The sequence below is a fragment of the Calidris pugnax genome, unplaced genomic scaffold (assembly GCF_001431845.1).
Source record: "Calidris pugnax isolate Ruff unplaced genomic scaffold, ASM143184v1 scaffold17, whole genome shotgun sequence".
In the NCBI taxonomy this organism is placed as follows: Eukaryota; Metazoa; Chordata; class Aves; order Charadriiformes; family Scolopacidae; genus Calidris; species Calidris pugnax.
This window is the reverse complement of record NW_015090794.1, coordinates 4,170,255-4,190,015: the sequence shown is the minus strand read 5'-3', so window position 1 is coordinate 4,190,015 and position 19,761 is coordinate 4,170,255. Positions and strand designations below refer to the sequence as shown.

General features: G+C 51.7%; 1 protein-coding gene across 1 annotated transcript; it reads left to right on the top strand.

Moving 5' to 3' along the window:
• The first annotated feature begins 31 nt into the window (after positions 1-31).
• Positions 32-12,140, top strand: SCNN1G (sodium channel, non voltage gated 1 gamma subunit). Its single transcript, XM_014936137.1, has 13 exons — positions 32-115; positions 279-609; positions 1,630-1,924; positions 2,360-2,553; positions 3,469-3,572; positions 4,026-4,189; positions 7,155-7,253; positions 8,445-8,562; positions 9,018-9,096; positions 9,183-9,240; positions 9,583-9,644; positions 9,835-9,910; positions 10,342-12,140. Exons 1-13 carry the CDS (start codon positions 85-87, stop codon positions 10,729-10,731), a joined length of 2,001 nt encoding a protein of 666 aa, XP_014791623.1. The 5' UTR covers positions 32-84; the 3' UTR covers positions 10,732-12,140.
• Positions 12,141-19,761: the final 7,621 nt, after the last annotated feature.

The following is a 19,761-nucleotide window of genomic DNA, read 5'->3' as shown; positions in this document are numbered from 1 at the left end:
GGCGAGGGGCGGAGCGGGCAGCCGGGGGTAGGTTGGCGGGGCGGCCGCCCGCCGCACCATCGGCAGCGGCGCCGGGAGAGCAGCATGGCCCCGCCGGACCCGGAGGGCGACCGAGGTGAGGCGAGGGGACACACACACACACACACACACACACGACAAGACGCCGGTTGGCGGGTGCGGGGCCCGGTCTCTGCGGGGGTGGCTCCGGCGGTGAGGCGGAGGGAGGTCGCCCGCCCCCCTCACCACTGAGGAGTCCGGTCTCTCTGTCCCCTCTGCAGGTGCCACCGACTCCATGGCCCCCGGGAAGAAGATCACGGCCCGCATCAAGAGGACGCTGCCGGTGAAGGGCCCGCAGGCGCCCACGCTGAGCGAGCTGATGCGCTGGTACTGCCTCAACACCAACACCCACGGCTGCCGCCGCATCGTGGTCTCCCGCGGCCGCCTGCGCCGCTTCATCTGGATCCTGCTGACCCTCAGCGCCGTGGGGCTCATCCTCTGGCAGTGCGCCGAGCTCCTCATGAACTACTACAGCGCCTCCGTCTCTGTCACCGTCCAGTTCCAGAAGCTGCCCTTCCCCGCTGTCACCATCTGCAACATCAACCCCTACAAGTAAGGCCCGGGGCGCTGGCAGGGGGGACAGGGTGGTCTCCTGGCAAGCTCATCACCCCCCTCGCTAGCCCAGCGCTAAATCCCTTCCTAGGGCTGGTCCTGCTCAGCAGCAGTCTTTCCCAACCAGGGCTTTTCCCTCTACGCCACTTTGAGTACCGTATCCACCTCAGTGCTGATGCTCTTTAGCACATGGGGATTATAATCACACCCTCCACTTGCTGCCTGCTGAGCTAGACTCGGTCGGTTTAGTTTCTGGTTGGCTCCATGGTTCTTTTCAAATCCCCTTTTTCCAAAGACCAAAGTTCCAGGGTTATAAATAAGACCGTCTCCTGAAGAATAGACGGGGAATATCTGTTACTCCTCTGTGACCCCTTTCTTTTCTTATAGGATGCTCTGATGTTATCAATCATCAATACTTTTTCTCCTGCCAAATTATACTTTACGTTGATGTCTGTTCTGCTGCCAGCTACTCACCCCGGTCCCTGCAGGCGATCCAGCTCTCCTGTGTCTCTTGGCACAGGTGCAGAAGTTGTATTTCCACATGCTCTGCCTCCTTGGGCCTGCTAACGCAACCTTCAAGGAGCTTGGGAGTCTGTGAAGGCTTTCTCTGTAGTTTGGACTGCTTTGCTTCTGATGCTCAGAGATCTCCCCAAGGGTATCGCTGCGTCTGCCCACTCTGATGTAACCTGGTGTGGTAGTAAGAGGGATCGATGTGAGGCCACAGACATGCTCTGCCTCCTTGGGCCTGCTAACGCAACCTTCAAGGAGCTTGGGAGTCTGTGAAGGCTTTCTCTGTAGTTTGGACTGCTTTGCTTCTGATGCTCGGAGATCTCTCCGAGGGTATCGCTGCATCTGCCCACTCCGATGTGACCTGCTGTGGTAGTAAGAGGGATCAGTGTGAGGCCACAACAAAGAATTTTGTCCTGAGCGATGAGATTCGTGGTGCAGTGGTCAATACACTGCAGCCAGGCGGTGAGGTGAGATGGGATGTCACCTACTATCACATTGTCTCCAATACAGGTACAGTTCCATGAAAGACTATTTATCTGAATTGGACAAAGAGACCAAAAAGGCTTTGGAGACTTTCTACGGATTTTCAGAGGGCAAGTCCAAAGTGCGCCGGTCGGTGGATGAGGGGAACAGCACAGGGAGTGAATTCTTCAAACAGATCCCTCTGCTGAAGTTTGAGGACTTCTCAAAGACAGCAACTGACCTTCGCAGTGGCCAGAAGAGGAAAATAGAGGGCAGTGTCTTTCACAAGGATTCGTCCATAGTGAACTCCGGGGATTCAAATGATATCATTGGCTTTCAGCTGGTGAGTGTCACTCTTCCTTGGCAGTGAGTTCCTTGTTGGGGCAGCGAAGGGGTGTTTTGGGTTGGTATCCCTCCGGCCAGTTTTATTGCCTGCTTAGGTGGCTTTATAGCAAATAACGCTCCCTCCGGTCTTTTGCCTATTCTGACGTGCCTCCATGGCTGCCTGCAGATTCATCTCCAGCTCTCTGGTAGAGCAGCACCTTCCTGAAGTCTACTCAGATAGACTTGGTGCCATCTGTGACCTTTCCTTTGGGCCTGAAACATTTGATCATATCACTTAGCCCTGAATGAAAGGTCTTTGATGCCCCTTTGTCCCATTGCTGCTGCTCTAATTTCATACGTGGTTATTACTGGGGGGAAAAAAATGGTATCACATACCTTGAAGAATACATATTTCATTTCATCTGAAATGCTTTTTCCCCTTTGTAATTGTCAGTGCGATGCAAACAACAGCAGTGAGTGTGCACTTTATACATTCAGTTCTGGTGTTAATGCTATCCAAGAATGGTACAAGCTGCATTACATGAACATCATGGCACAAATTCCCCTGGAGACTAAAGAGAAATTGAGTTATTCTGCTGATGACCTTCTACTGACATGTTTCTTTGATGGCCTATCTTGTGACAAAAGGTCAGTGCACAGAAAATACCTGCCAGCTTAACGGCTTATTTCCAAGTACATAATACATAGGAGTTGAATATTTGGTATTTGCTGAATTCCAGCAGGAATCATTTCCATTTTTAAATTTAAGCAAACATTTGCATCTTCATGAACTTTAATTTAATTTGTCTTAGTGTTCTGCTGTCCACATTGCAGATAAACCCATGTTTTTTGGCAAAATCAAATCTACCTGCTTATGATTGTGGCAGTGCAATTCTTGCGTGTCCTGGTAGCAGGACAGTCGTCCCTTCCTTCTGTGCAGCTGTGGGGATAAGATTGCCCTTGTACACAGGTTTAGCAATTTCCCCACTGCTGTGCACAAATCAAGCTGCACCATAACTCTGAATTTAGTGGATATCGCTGAATTGTTTTTCGCTTGTGCCCATAATCCTGCAAATGCAGAAATAACATCTTTTCTTGGAATGGAGACGTTTGCTCGAGTGGGAGGAGATGTTCACGGGAAAGACATGAATGGGCTTGAATCACGAGGGTGTGTCCTCAGCCTCCCCTGCATGACAGTGGCTATGACATCTTTTCTGAAAAATGAAGATTTGTGTTCCTTTAGACACTTGGCTGTCGAATGAAAGAGGACTGTCCCCTCCGCTGCCACCTCCCTGCTGCTTCTGTAAAGCCCCCTTCCCCACCCCCTCGGCCCCCAGTCCCACACGAAAACCTCCTGAACTTCTCATTTCCTGATGCTATTAAACCAGACCACATTTCCATGTAGTTTCAAGATCTTAAGAATAAGACCCACATAAGAACAAAACCCCATCCAGACTTGCCGTGTTTCTGCCAAAACAAAAAGCCTGAATTTGCTGATTTTTTTCTCTCACGGTCAATTAAAACTGCAGAGGGCAACGTTAACGATAATTTTCTTTCTTTCAGGCACTTCACTCGTTTCCATCATCCCCTGCACGGCAATTGCTATACCTTCAACAGTGGGGAGAACGGGACGATCCTGAGCACCTCGACCGGAGGCAGCGAGTACGGTGAGGAACCCGAGTTTGCAGAGGAACTATTAGATAACAAGCGGTTCAGCGAACTGGATCCTACTGGAGAGTGATTGATGTGTTGGCTCTAGATGTGCGAGCTGATTGGGGAAATGCTTGTTTGAACTGGTGCAAACTATTGCCAGAGAATACAAAGATAATATCATTGCATCACTAATGTTTTCCATCTGAAATTACTGCTTCCCAGTTATATAACTTTTTTTAAGTAAGTTTCAGCCACGTTCTGCAGAGACGTGGTTTGTTTGCTGTACTCGGGGCTGTGGAGGGATGCTGTTTGCTGCGAGTGTCTCAGTCTAGCACCACAAAGGCTTTGCTTGGTTGTTACAGCTCTACTTAAGGCCAGATAATATTAAGTAAACTGTGCTGCCCTTCCTGACCAGAAAAAAATAGCTCTGGCTTCTGGTGTAACCCTGCCTTGTCTCCGTTCCTCAGGGTTGCAGGTTGTTCTGTATATTGATGAAGCAGACTACAACCCTTTCCTGGTGACATCAACAGGAGCCAAGATCATCGTCCATGACCAAGACGAGTATCCCTTCATTGAAGACATCGGCACAGAAATTGAGACTGCAGCTGCCACCTCCATTGGGATGCACTTTGTGAGTGACACCAATCATGTTTCCAGTTGCACAGCACTGTTTCCTTGAAATAAATGTGAACATGAACCCATACGATGTTTGAACGTAGCCAGTAGCTGGAGGGTTATCTAACACCTCACACCTGAGCAGCTGAAGCATTCTGAGGAAAATCCTGTGATAGGGCTTTTCTGAACAGTTTCCTTTTGCGCAGAGGCTATAGGAAAATCAGGGCTTTATCAACCAAACAGCTGCCAGGATTTTGTTTGTTCTCCCTTTCGTCCATTCCCTTGGCTTTCCAGGAGATTTTTTTGTTTTGTTTTGTTTTCCCAGCAAAATCCAAACCACAGAAATGTGTTGTCAAGTGCCCTGTTTCGCTTTAGCAATAAGCAGACGGGTTTGCATCCCACGCAGGTTCCAGGGGCGGAAGAGAGAAGGAGCTTGAGCTGCAGGTAGCCCTCGGTAGGGTCAGATCTGTACAGAGGGCTGCAGCGTAACCCATTTAACTGTTTTGTGGGTGTAAAAGTCGTTTTGCTGGGTTTTTTGCTATCCCAGCTGTAAAGAAAACCTTGTGGGCAGTGACTGCTTTTGTCAGCTTAGTGAAGTGTCTTGCCTTTGCTGTCAGCAGGGGCAGGGAGGGCTGCAGCTCCAAATTTCCCCAATTAGTGTAGTGCAGAGGAGGCATTTGACCCAAGGGGCTTCTTTCCGTGGTCGAGAAGTGAAAGCAGTGCCATCTGGCAAGGCAGACTTTCCTCTTTCATCTGGATGGGCTGTTAAGTGAGCATTTTACCTCTGCCTTTTCTTCACTGATGGTTGAATCAAATGCATCAGGCAGGCTGCTTATCTGTCCTGGCTGGGTGTGCCAGATCTAGATAGTCCGCGCATTAGAAAAGACATTAAAAACAAGGCTGACGGTTTTAAAATGCGCAAATAGTTAGCTATCTTCCAGCTGTCTGGAAAGCTGTGGCAACAACTGCTTGGCCTAACCAGTGGGGATAAATGCTGCCTGACAAACAAGAAGTGAATAGAAGGTGTCAGTAAAGGAGGCAAAGTCTCACAAGACTATCTCCTTTGTACCTATTACACTATACAGGAGAAAGTCACTGCAGGCAGAGTCTCAATATTTAATGTAATATTTTCCTGGCACAGGAGATGTGGACTATTGCATAGTAGAAAAACCAAGACTGAGCCTATCTCGGTGGCTGTGCTTCAAAGATTTGGCCTTGCATCCTAACATATCAGCCAAAATAAAAGCCGGACACAATTTCTGGACTCAAAACAGAAGCTGGCGATCACTCTACTGCCAGTAACAAAAGATTCCAGAGACTCTGCCGGGGGGGGAACACTCAAAATTATCAGGACAGGACTGCATCACCAAGATGCTGGATCAGTCCTTGTACCTGCAGCCAGATACACGAAGGATGACACAGCCAACATGCACCACTCACCCAACACCACTCGCTGTGGGCTTGAGCGTAGCCGTCGCTGTTTTCCAAATGCAAATGTCAGTCTCGGTTATCTCTCATGTATTTCTGCTTTTCTGCTGTGTACTAGGGCTTCCCCCCCCGGCCCCCGCCTCCAAAAATATTCCAAGATGTTTGGAATGCAAACAAGGCATTGCTTGGTAGAAGTTTCAGTGCTTTAGTTAAATATTTAGTTTGGAAATTATTTCGGTACCTGAATGAACAAGTAAGCTTTGGTAGGACTCGAAGCCACAACAAAAAAAATTCTATAGAAGGGATCTGTCATCTGCTAGAAGATAGAGCAGCAGACTGAGGCAGCTGTCCTGGCACTAGATTGTCTGCAGAAGTGAAAAGCATATTAAAATATGTTTTCATGCAGTTTTTGGAAGTAATCCCTCTCTAATACTGAAATCACGTATTTCTATGTTCCCTCCAAAGAGAGATTTGAGCATCTTTCTAAGAGAACTGACTTGCACCGTACATGCCCGTAGCCTTCTATTGCTGCAGACAGAAACGGTACAGCTGGCTATCAGGTTTGACCTCAGTGGCCTGTAGATCTGTAGTCAGTGTCTTAAAGGTAAGCAGGCATTTCTCAGGTTCCTACTAAATTGATCCTTTGTAGGATCAGCCCCTAATTTTAAACTCTGTAGAGAAAGATAGGTGAATGGGTACTTAAATGGATGACATTTCTTGTGGTTTCAGGCCATTTTCTTTGTTACAAAGTGGATAATTACTGCAGAAAGATAGTCAGAGTTTAGGGCTGAGCGGGGTAAGGCAGTCTGCAGGAAGCAGCAAGTGCAGCGGGTGAATTTGAGGGCTCCCAGCCCTGGTTTCAGCAGACCTTGCAGGCACAGGACTTGGCATTTCAGAGCTCTTCTCTGCAGAGATTGCAGAACAGGAGAAGGTGTTAGCATTCGTCAGAGAGGAAGGGTCAAAGCAGTGCCTGGAAAAAGTCCTGAAGGAGATACAAACATTTGGTTTAGAGTTATTTTAAAGAGGTGCTTTTGAGCACTAGCGGAGCCTGAAGTGCTGTTTTACCCACAGAGCAGGAGCAGCCAGTGTAACAACAGCTCAGGAAGGTGTGGGTCTTCACAGAAAACAGAAAACAAACAAAAACCACCCAACCAACAACCCCCCTTCCCTCAAAACACAAAAGCACATCCAGGATAAACGATGCATAGCCTCTAGGACTTTGCAATGAGAGAAAACATACACACAAATTACTCTGCTTTGAAAAATCCTCACTGTTACAATTGTACCATCTCTGCATTCCCGCAGAGGTTTTCAAGGAGGACAGGAGATAATCCAGCCAGAGCAGTGCTTTGGGAAATGGATATTACAAACACAAAAAAAAACCCCCTTGTTTTGACAAATGATTGACAAATCACTTGAGATGGCAAAAAATAAACATGCTGTTCAAACCTGCCCCATCACTTACAGTTTCAGAATCTTGGTGAACTGCTACTAAGCCCTTTGGTTTCTCTGTGAACTCCAAAAAACAAGATTTGTTCTTTTCTGGTTCTCAGACTCGGTCTCGCAAGCTGAGCAAACCCTACAGTGACTGCACGGAGACTGGTGCTGACATACCAGTAGAAAATCTCTATAACAAGAGCTACTCACTCCAGGTAAATGTTACATTTGTTTTATCAGTTGTTTGAAAGGTACCTTCATAAAAAACTCTACAGTATTCTGTAGTTCAGGATTTGAGATTGTGAACAGTCCAGGCACTTTTAACTACTGATGTAAAATACCACAGCACTTTTTAAAATCCAAGTTTTATTCCTAAGTGGTTCATGTTTGAAGTTCCCTTAGGCACCTTGTTAGATAAAGAGAGAACATTAGCTCATTAGGCAATTTTCAAGCAATGTGAGACTGGAAAATATTGGCCAAGTAAATGTTGCAGCTTAGTAACCCTTGAAGCCAGAAATTGTGACCTTTAGGACTCCAAGAATAACAGATACCATCTAATCAGTATCCAGATAGCAGGATGTTTGTTTGCAGAGTAAGTTTCCACTAATTTTGCATGGTTTCTGTAATTGAGTCCTCTTGGAGGATTGTCAGTTGTTCTGCCACTCTCCACTTGAAGAATTGTAATGATATTAGCTGCTGTCTACTGCAAAGCCTGTGCCTAGGCTGGATTTTTATTTTATGGGGTATTATACCTGAAACCTGCTGGGATGTGTTGCCAGGTAGGATCACACAGACATTATGTCAGGTTTTTAATAACAGTACTTCACTGAAACTGAGGACTCACAAGGGCTGGGACTGGGACCAAAAGACTTGACGACTGAGATTTCAAAAAGAGAAGTTTAGTTCCTGCTTGTTCCAACTGATTAAGTGTTTTAGCACAAAACTCCGACTCTACTGCCCTATTAATCCTTACAGCTTCAGGTCTCCAGCACAACTTGGTCAAAGCTGTGAACATTTTCACCAGTGAGTCACTTCCCACACCTAGTTGTTGACTCATGGACCATGTACCAGAGCAAACCGAAAACCTCCTTAGCTGTGGAAAAAGCAACTGCAACGATGAAGCTTTTGATGGCAAAAGAGGAAGTGGGAGCATTCACAGAACCCCCCTCAGAGAGGATTTTATTCTTATTTCTGGCTCCAGAGCCTAAAACCTCCAAGCACTTTCTGCCTGTATTTGTGTTCACCAGCAACAGAGCCTGAAAGAGCAGGGAAATGGGGTTTCCATCTTATTACTACTGTTGTAAACAAGAGGATGTTTTTAGGTGCATTTGAGCTTGGACCTTGGCACTGCAGAAGTGCAGCAGCCTGTGCTTCTTAGACACCAGCTCTTTGTTTATCTCCCCCAGATCTGCCTGCACTCCTGCTTTCAGAAGGCCATGGTGGACTCGTGTGGCTGTGCCCAGTACGCGCAGCCCTTGCCTGCTGGGGCAGAGTACTGCAACTACAAGAAAAACCCCAACTGGAGTAAGTATTCAAACACCTCCTGCGTTGCACGTGCCTCAGCCACCCGCTGCCAGCCACGTCCCTCCACAGCACCGTCCCCAGTTGGCACGCTGGGAAGAGGCAAATCTGCCTTAGCCTACTTAAGACACCATACCACAGAGCCTGAAATTGTGCCTTTTTTGTTTAGAGTGACTTGTTTCTGAGAGTTGTCCTAATTGCTTGTCATTTACACACACCACAAAAGTGTGGAGTGGAAGACTTGACCAGGTGAGGCAATTGTTCCTGCCTATAGCACATGGCAACCACTTCTCAGAGTATTTTGCAATATTTATAGGGTAAATCCGTTTATCCCCACCATGTAAGCGATGGCCGCAAAGGCCACCTACACTCCACTAGCTCCACTCCAGCACAGGTAGCAAAAGATCATTGTTTTTCTTTCTGGCTTCTCATACTCACGTCCTGCTCTCTCCTTGCAGTGTACTGCTACTACAGACTGCACGAAAAGTTTGTGAAGGAGCAGCTGGGCTGCCAGCAAATCTGCAAAGATGCCTGCAGGTAAGTCTGACCCACAACCAGAGGTAAAAATGCTGCGTGTGCGTGGGTGTTTGAGCTCACAACTGACAGCCTGCTTCTTTCTCCAGCTTCAAGGAGTGGGCACTCACCACCAGCATCGCCCAGTGGCCATCCACCGTGTCAGAGGTCAGTTCCTAATCGTGCAGCACGGCACAGCCAGGCATTAAATAAACCCAGAGGTTCAGTGCAGAAGCAGGGGGACATTGGGGTATTAATTAGCACTTGAACGGTGCTCCTCCCAGAGGCTCAGTCTGCACTCTCCAGGTCATGGCTTCTCTTCCAGGGCTTCACCATTAAACTAAACTTTGGCTTGTGGCTGCGACTTCCCCTTGGGGACAGCTGGCCCATCACATGCATTCAATTCTGGCACCACACTGGTCCAAGGAGATGTGGAGCTTGAGCTCCCTTTCCAGGGGATTTCTACACAAGCACACACAGCTATAGCAGTATTTTCTGTATTTTTTCCAGGACTGGATGCTTCGAGTTCTCTCTTGGGACAAAGGGCAAAAAATCAATAAGAAGCTGAACAAGTAAGTCCATTTCTAGCTTGCACCTCAAGCTCAGATATAATCTCAGCAGCCCTAATGATGGCAATTGGGAAAAAAGCTCCCTTAGAGCGGCCCAGCCCTACTGGTCCAACTGGTTATTTGCATAGTTTTTCAGTATGTTTCATGTTATTGTTTTACTAAACCTCAGCCTGCCTTCTGTTTTGCCTCTCAGGACAGACCTCGCAAACCTCATGGTGTTTTACAAAGACCTGAACGAGAGATTCATTTCAGAGAATCCTGCCAACACGGTACGTGAGCGCAGCGGTTCCCTGCTCAGCCCCAGGAAGATGTGGCTCTTCCTCCCAGCCAGGCTGGAGCTTTCATCTGGCCGGGGGAGCACTCCCATCCAGGAAGGGGCAGGAAACCATCCATGGATGATGCACCCCAGGGCGCCCAGTCCTGCCCTTTGCAGCCCTTTTATCTGGGGCTGCTTTTCGAGCTATCCAGTCCCAAGCCCTGCAGCTGGGTAGGCTGTGGGCTGCTGGCAGTAAGTGCAGTGCTGAGCTCCTGCTGAAGCAGAGCAGGAGATGACAATGCAGGCAGCAGAGGAAGGCCCCATGGCATTTGGTAGCACTTGTAACAGACCCTGGGTGCCCCAGCTTGGCACAGCCTCCCTGGATGCCGTAACGGCATCCAGCGCCCGCAGGAGCCAATAACCTTATACTGTCTTCTCTTCCAGCTCGTCATTCTTCTTTCCAACTTCGGAGGGCAGCTGGGCCTTTGGATGAGCTGCTCAGTGGTTTGTGTCATTGAGATCGTCGAGGTCTTCTTCATCGATTCGCTTTCCATCGTAATGCGGCGCCAGTGGCAAAAGGCAAAGAAATGGTGGAACGACCGAAAAAGGGCCCGGTCGGGGAAGCCACCGGAGGCTGGTGACCTGGAGAGGCAGGGCCACGATAACCCCGTCTGCATCGATGAGGACCTGCCCACCTTCAACACCGCCCTCCGCCTGCCGCTGCCCCAGGACAACCCCTTGCCCAGGACTCCCCCCCCAAATTACAGCACTTTGCGGCTAGAGACTGCCTTCACAGAGCAGCTGCCCGATACACTAGAGGTTGGGCAACACTGACGCTTATTTATCCACCCACCCAGGTGCCAGAATAAGAGGTGGGTGCTGGACCCACGTATCCAGGGGTGAAAGGCACGCATCCAAACCAGCACTGAAGGGCTGTTGAGTCAGACCCTTATTCAGGGATTGAACTTGCAGTCAAAGCTTCTCTGAGCAAAGCTCAGACGCAAAAGCCAAGGGCTCAGAGACATTAGGAGCTTCAAGCAACGTCGATTCTCAAGTTAATCATTGCAGGAGATGGCTGGAGCAGGATGTGGCGCTGAGCTGGGATGTCTTGCCAGACAGAGAGGCATACATTAGCAACCAACTGCACACACCCCATTGTAAGTGGGCAGGAATTAGTCCACAGCAGAAGATTGATGCCACATTGAGTATTAACGCTAATTGCTCTCTGCTGTGTGGCTTGACTTGTGGGAAAAACCCGGGGCTTTCAGGAATGCAGCGTGACATTTGTAGGAAGGGGAATGACAGAGATTTGGGAAGAGCACAAAATGGGTAAGAAGAAAGCTCTCTAATTGAATTTTGATTCCAAAGGTGGCCTGATGAGCTCTTTATTCTGAGGTGCAAAGTTAGGATAGCCATAAACAGGCTTGCAGAGGAAGTCATTACACAGCTTGCGTAGGACAACTTAAGTCATCCCAAAAGGATCATCTAAAAAGCGCATGAAATCTAATTCGGATAGGAATAGCGAACTGCGTGCTCTGCAAGCTTCTTTGGTTTTACATCACTCAAGCCGTCCATTAAACGAAACCTCAGAGGAGCTCGTTAAGCAGCGCGTGGCCTTGGCCCCACATGACTTCCCAGAAGCCTCAAAGGGAGGTGGCTGTTCTTTTCCTGCTCAACCCCAGGCAAGGACTTCCCTCCTGCACCTGCCCCGATCCCGGTTGCCTGCCCCGGAGCTGCCGGTGCCCGGGGAGGGGACAGAGCTATGCGAGGCTGCAACGGTCCATCATCCACCTTGCTTCCACCCCCTCCATTCCACCCTGCTGCGTCAACACCTGGGGTTTGCCTCCAAATCGTGCCACTTCCACCACTCCAGACCCTCCCCGTGCTGCAGGCAGGGCAGAGGCTGCCTGTGACCTGCAGAGCGCCCGCGGGGACACCTCCAGAGCACCCAGCTGCACTGGCAGCGCCCTTCCCCTCGCTCCCGGTCCTGCACCTGACTCTCTCCTGCCCTAGCCAATTCTTAGCTGCCTAGAGCACACTGGGTAGATGTTGAGGATGGATTTAGCCTCCACCGGGTTGGCTGCTGAGGGATTTGTAGAGCCAGAGTGAGTGAGAGTGTGCGTGCGTCTAAGAAAGTCTCTCTTTTCCTTTCTCTACATAAGCTTATTTTATATAGGACAATGAGAATCCAGAAAGGTTCTTTAATGTGCAATAAAACATATTTTAACTGGATTATTTAAATAGCTGATAAACTGAAAAAATAAAGATATATTTTTGAATAACTGCTTTCTTTTTTTTTTTTTTCTTTTTTTTTCTTTTAAATCAACAATATGCAAGTTACTTCCATGCAGGCATCCCAAGAGATTACGGTACTTGCTCGTGCCTGCCCTGGGGCTGCCAGGCCCTCAGGACCACTGAGCACCCCAGCCAGGTGCCCCGGGCTGCAGAGGAGGGGCTGTGCTGCTGGAGCAGGCTGGGGGGAGCCAGGGGTGCAAGCAGATGCTTGGTGAAAATGCCTTTGAGAAAGCAGCATTAGCCAGCAAGGTGACCAAAAATGCTGGAACCTCAGGGGTCCCCAGACAGCTCCACTCCTGGACAGTCCTTTGGGGACCAGAGGAGAAGAGAGAACAGTGTTTGCTCTGACTCAGAGCCCCTCCTCTGACACACAAAGGCAAGGTGCTCAGAGCAAACCACTGCTCGTCCCCGTCACCTCTCCATCACAGCACCATTAACAGCGCTCACCACACGGGATCTGTCCCGTTTGCAGCAGTGGCAAAACAGACCAAGAGGAAAACGCTGGGGCAACCTACAAAAGGCATGTGCACACCAGGGCCACCTCCCCCTTGGCATTACAAGCGTGGGCTGCGGTGACGACAGCAGTGGTGGAAATAACAGCAAACTTCAGAGCTATTTAGTGTCTTAAAAGTTGCCACCTCCTTTCTGGTTTGTTGCTTCTTTATATCAGAGCTGCTTTGGCTCCGTAACACCTGACTGAGGACCTTCACCCAGATGGCTGCTAGGGGCAGTTTTGACTCCATCTCTTAAAAAGCACAGCCTGCTATGAGCACTGCAGGGGAGACACAAAACATCTCCCTGGGGAAAAGCAAGTAAACATTGCAAAGCAGGACATACCACAATTCTTGTGTTCCTCCTCAGTACCCGTGTGGGCAACGGTGCTGGACAAACTGCAGCTCTCCCCAGGGACCGCAAGGTTGGCTCACTGCTGCCTGTGGGCAGTGCCCAGGAGGGGCTGTAGGGTCCCAGCTTGCTGCTGGAACGGGGTGGGATGGGACAGAACAGCATCTCCCCCACTGCTCACACAGGACTCCTCTTCCTCTTACACCACTCAAGGGACTCTGCCCCTCTCCCAGCAGCCCTACAGCCCCAGGAGCTGGGTGAAATCAGCAGGCACTAATTATGCAGTCAGCCCCCCTCCCTGGAAAGGAAGGAAACCCGCCACAGCTGATGCCTGGATCATCAACTGCACCTGGGTCCCACAGCTGGGGAAGGCACGGGCAGCTGGCACAGCTTGGGACAGTCCAAGGGGGCACAGCCTCAGAGGGTGCCCACGTGCCCCATGCCCATCAGTGGCCACTCTTCCCATCGCGGTGGAACCAGAAGCAGTGCCACAGGCTGGGTCCCGGACCTTTCCCTGGGGTCCCCAGAAATTCACAGCACAGACAAAGTCCTCAAGCAAAGCCAGACCTCGGGGAGGGCTGTCGAGCAGGTGACGCTTCAACCAGTGGTAATTTTAGAAAGCCTGGTATTTTTAAAGGCTTCCCCGGAGCGAAACAAAAGCCTTTCGAAACAAACCAAGTGGAGCCAATTCTGCAAGAAAGTAGGCGTATTGACTGGTCAAACTATACCCGATAACTGCAGTTCTAATAAGGAAAATATTTTATTGAGAGCAAAGCTGCTGAAGCGTAGCGTTCCCCTGCACCGTGCCCGTAAGGCCCCTCCGGGGGATAAAACGGGACTGTGTCCTGACGGGTGCCTTTTGGCATGAACAGGCACTTTGGAAAAGCACAGATTTTCTGCAGGTGCTTTTTGCACTCACTTCTCAGGGCAGGCACAGCACCTTTTACCTCCGTATGAATAATCCTTGGAAGGCAGAAGGACATGGAGTAGCTACAGAAACGCATTACTCCATTACGAATTAAATACCAAACTCTTTTGAACTCCTGAGTCATCTTAAACACAGAACACTACCTGGGACGGTGTGAGGATCGGGTCTGGCACACACTAAACATCATAAAGCGTTTGAGAAACTCAGCTTGGAGTTTATGGGAACAACAGGCAATAAAACCTGTGGTTTGGCCATCTCCCTTCCTCCACTGCTGCAGCCGCTGCTCCGAATGTCACGTGGGGACATGTGGGGTCTCTTCACGTGGGGACAGTATTCCCAGGAGACTCCTGGTGCCCGGTGGTAACTCAGCCAGCCCCAGGCAGGGCTCGGAACCAGCAGCCCCCAGGTTGCCAGCAGCCTACACTCACCTCCCAGCCCTGGGGTAGACCTGCTTCTTGCTACTGGTCATGTCCATGGTCATGGTGTCCAGGCTTTTGGGTGGGGATGATGATAGCCCCAGCCCCACAGCCCCACAGCCTTGGCTTCCTGGCACTGCAGGGGGTGGCTGCGGTACCCAAAAATGCAGTGAAGGTGCAGGCAGCTGAAGGATGGGCTGGGGAGAGGTATTGACACAAACCCGCAGCAGGCAGGTGCCGGTGACTCACAGGGAAAGGCTGCCTGCACGCCGGGACTGGCCCTTTGGAGCAGAGGAGGTGCAGCAGGAGAACCTCACTCAGCTCTTCCACAGCTCCCAGCGTCAGCCACCGCCGGAGGGGAGAAAGTTGGAGGTGGCAGAGGAGCTGCGGGTGGTGGTGGGGGTGCTGAGGAGGAAAATCCAGTTGCACAGAGAAGGTCTGCCAGATGGCAGGAGAAGGCTGGTGCATCTCCCAGCGAGTGATGCTCAGGCATAAATGGGGTTTGAAAACACACGGAGCCTGGTGGGCCTTCCCCGTCCTCCTTGGGAAAGGACACCTTGAGACATCACATTACAGAGTCTGCTGGACATACCCAGGACTGTCTTTGTTTCACTTAATACACAATTGCCCTGTGACAGCCTTCAGGAGCATGGACCAAATCGTTCTTTTCAGCAAAATCATCCCACCCAACCCTAACCCAAATAGCTCAGGCGTTTTGCTTGTGAGGGTGCCCCATTTCTGCAGCTGTCCTGAGCTACCCCCCCAAAGGAGCACTGCAAAGGCTACACGGGCTCTCCTCCTGCCCCGAGGAATTTGGGAACTGGTTTGTCTGAGGGGTGGTGGAAGCACTTACAGAGCAGGCATCACTCCCACTGCCGGCCTTGCCTGCTGGTGGCTTTTCCAGTGCTCCCAGCTCCTTTGAGTCAACATCTGCCATGAAAGGCATGGAGAGAGGGGTGAGTTGTGCAGAGACAAAGCCCAGTTGCAGTAACAGAACTTGCTTCTGTAGGACTTTTGAGAATCAAAACTGCTGGGCAAAGGCTTTTCCTGGGTGGGAAACAAGACCCCCACCCTGACTCTGCCTGTTTCACTGCTCAACATGAACTGCCAGCACAAAAGTGACTCTAAGACAGGACACCTTAATCCAGGAAGGATGTGTGATTTCCCTGTCAGGCAAAATTTCATCTGATAATCAAGAGAAAAATGGGAGCATCCAGTCTCCCTGTCAGCCAGGATGAAAATCTTGCCCAGGATGTGACAATGAACAGTAGGTCATGGATTCCTTGGAAAACACATCTGAGACACAGCCAGGCCCCCTCCCTATCCCAGCTGGACAAGCCCCACTGCCCCCAGCCCCACAGGGTGCAGCAGCCCCGGGATGTCAGCCTGGAGGGGCAACTCCAGCCTCCTCCAGAGCGAAGGGCTGGAGGCTCCAGGCTGCTCCTGGCAGATGTAGCTGGGCAGCACCGATAGGGTTAAAGGCTGCCCGGGCCCCCTTCCACACTGGGTGACATTGCAGTGGTCCACAAACAGGTTTGGGACTTAAATGCCTCATTAATGTAAATGGGGCTGGGCTGGGGAAAGGCATCTCCAGCACATGCCTATGGAAAACCCTTTCAGGCTCTGAGCCTCCACTTGTGCCCTGCAATAAGGTGCAGCTCTGGGGAGTCTGGGACACAGGGCTGGAGATCATGGGTGTCTGAATTTTACCCTTGCCCCTTCAGGGCAGGGTGAGCCAGCTCCATAACTATCAGCATCAGGAGGTTTCTCCTCCAGACACCCACAAAGGGACTCATGGGGCTGCAGCAGTTCACCAGTCAGACCACCCAAGAGAGCTCACCCACCCATGCCTCCCACCCTGCCAAAGCTCAGTGGGTCAGGGAGTCAGTGCTACCTCACCAGCAGCAGCCGCAGCTGCCGCCAGACCCCGGTCAATCCATGGATGACACACTAAAGCTACAGGAGTTGTCAACACACAGCAGTGACTTCCCTCAGACTGGATTCGGAGGGTGCCAGCAGGAAGGTAATCTATTGTACAAAGTCATTGCCTTGGCTTGAAAGTCCCACTGCCCGTCTCAGGTGACACCACAGAGGTGAGCACCATGTGGACCTGGCACAAGTTCCCACCACCAGACACCACCACCATGTCTGAGCCATCCCCACCAGCCCGGTCTGTGCTCGGCGCTTTGCGGAAGCATTTTCCAGCGACTGGGAGGGCTGACGACAGCCGGAGCATCCCAAGCCATGGCAGTGGTTTCAGGCAAGCCTGAGTCAGAGGCTGACCCGGGATTGCAGCAGCTGTCTGTCCTCTGCGGTGACGTGCTGCGGTGACGGCTCCGGCGCTAATCCCCACGCCGGCATCTCCCTGAGAACAGGACGGACCGGGAGGTGTGGAGTCATGGCCGATTCCACCAGCACACATGGGTCACACCATCGGAGGGGCCGGTCACGGCTGATGAACCCCAGGAAGAGTGAGAGTTGGGGCTGAGTGACCCGTGCTGGAGGAGGGGAAGGAGAGAAGAAATCCCAGGCCAGGCTGGGCAACGCTGATGGAAAAATTGGATTTCCCTCCTGTGCTGGGGGAGCCTGGAGCTGCCCCTCCAGCCATGGGGTGGGTAGCGCTGGTCCCGGCTCTCCCCACTGCTCCCAACGTCTCCGATGGCTCAGTGCCACGCTGTTCCCAAGGGCAGTGCCGGCAGCAGCCATCTCCTCAGCCAGACGCCCACACATGCCCGCCCAGCTCTGCCCCTGTGCCAGCCTACGCTTGCCAGCCCGGTCTGGCCGGCCCCGTGAGCCCCGGGCACACACCAGGGCTCTGCCCAGCCGCTCGTTAGGTGGGGGCTGCCAGGCATCAGGCTGTGCTTGCCAGCCCGCAGGCTCCCAAAATGGACACTGGTCTGCAGCCCTCAGCACAGGACACTCGATGCTTTCTGAAGCAGCAGCACAATTACCCAACCACATCACTCCTGAGGAGGTCTTCTCTTGGGGCTGACGCCTTCCAGCAGCAAGAGCACCCCAATCCCTTGGGGTTTTTTTTATGAGATCTCTTTCTCCATCTGTTCTCCTTCTTCCCCAAAGCAAGGGCTCTTCTCCCACATCCTGCCCATCCCACCCATCCTCTCATCCCACTCCAGAGCATGTGAGGGGGCATCCCGCTCATCCCATTCCTCCCTCTCTGGAGCATCTCAGGATGCCCCAGCCCTGGGGTGGCAGCAGTGGCAGTGGTGGCAGTAGGGGTGGTGGGGACAGTGGTGGCAGTGGTGGCAGTAGGGATGGTGAGGACAGTGGTGGCAGTGGTGGTGGTGGGGACAGTGGTGGCAGTGGTGGCAGTAGGGATGGTGAGGACAGTGGTGGCAGTGGTGGTGGTGGGGACAGTGGTGGCAGTGGTGGCAGTAGGGATGGTGAGGACAGTGGTGGCAGTGGTGGTGGTGGGGACAGTGGTGGCAGTGGTGGCGGTAGGGGTGGTGGGGACAGTGGTGGTGGCAGTGGGCAGGGGCTCTGCTGGCTGTCCCTGAGGAATGCTGTGCGGTGGGTTCCCTCAGTCCGGCCATGCTGCACCGGGGCTCTGCCCCCCGGCCCGGCCGAGAGCAGCCGCAGGCTCGGGGCACTGACCCGGCAGCCGTGCCTGCTCCCCAGCTGGGTTGCAACACAACCCGAGGTATAAACAGGGAAATGTACCCGCCCTCAGGGCCGCGGACAACATGTTCCTGGGTTTTGGCCTCTCTTGTATCATCACCCGTGCTCTGGCACTTTCCTGTGACGTTCCTGCACCACCTTGGCTCTCCCAGTCTTATGGTCCTGCTTCAGTTTGCCTTCCAGAAGGAGCTGGGTGGGTGCCACATCCCCCCAAGGTGCTGCATCCCCCGAAGGTGCCGCATCCCCGCAAGGTACCGCATCTCCCCAGGGTGCCACATCCCCCCAGGTGCCATGCCCTGAGCCACCGCAGTTGGCATTTTCACCCTGACATTCCCAAAAGCAGCAGGATACGAAGCACAGGAGGGGGACACTCACCAGCAAAGCCCCTGCCAGGCCAAGTGACACCAATCAGTGTCATCCCCAACCTGCCTGCCTCCTGCCCACCTGAGAGCAAACCAAAGCCTGGCCCCATCCAGCATGCTGATATGGGATGGCCTCTGCCACCTTCCACCTTCTACTTTGTCCAAATATATTTTTAGAGTTGGAAAAACATGAGTGTTCACTAGATTTATTCACCTGCAACTTAAAATGTGCCACAGTCCCAGGGAAGATGCAATCATGGCGAAGCGTGGCTGAAGGCAGGTCCTGGCCCCAGCCACGGTGAATCACCCTGTTTTCACAACGCCTCTTGCTGCAGCACCTTCCTCCCTTGTGTTTTAAGACCTTCTCACCCAAGTTTACATAACGAATCCTGAAAGGTACAACCTGTTCCCCTGGATAATCGCAAAGGGTAATCATCCCTGCTCTTGTTCTTGTTATAAAAAGTCATTGGTCAGAAAATATTTCACATTTCCCCCAGAACATGGGAGAGGACCATAAAGCACCAGCCCATGGGGCTCTTTACAGTGGTCCGTGAAGCGTGGCTGAAGGCAGGTCCTGGCCCCAGCCACGGTGAATCACCCTGTTTTCACAACGCCTCTTGCTGCAGCACCTTCCTCCCTTGTGTTTTAAGACCTTCTCACCCAAGTTTACATAACGAATCCTGAAAGGTACAACCTGTTCCCCTGGATAATCGCAAAGGGTAATCATCCCTGCTCTTGTTCTTGTTATAAAAAGTCATTGGTCAGAAAATATTTCACATTTCCCCCAGAACATGGGAGAGGACCATAAAGCACCAGCCCATGGGGATCTTTACAGTGGTCCGTCCCAGCCGGCGCCACGCTGGCACTTGCTGACCTGTACTGGGATGATGTGGCATCCTCAGGATCTCAGCCCACCCACCACTACAGCATCTTTAGGCACTGGAGTGATGGCAGGCTGGTTATTCCTCCCAGTAAACTTCTACAGCATAAAAGGCAAATGAGTGCAACTAATTCCCTGTCACACCAATTAGTTATGGAGCAGGCCTGGGGAAACCCCACCGATGACACACCACTGCCTGCCGTGGTTCCTCGTCAGGAGGAGTCGGGACACGATGAGATGATCAATGTCATTAACGCTCAGGCTGAAGGGAGCTGTGCCTGAGATGGGGTTTGCCCCATCCCTCCCATTCTGGACCTGACAGCGTGGCTCCCAGAATGGCACGGAGCGATGGTACCCGTGCCCCAGAGGCATCACCCACGGCAACGATGAGATGATCAATGTCATTAACGCTCAGGCTGAAGGGAGCTGTGCCTGAGATGGGGTTTGCCCCATCCCTCCCATTCTGGACCTGACAGCGTGGCTCCCAGAATGGCACAGAGAGAT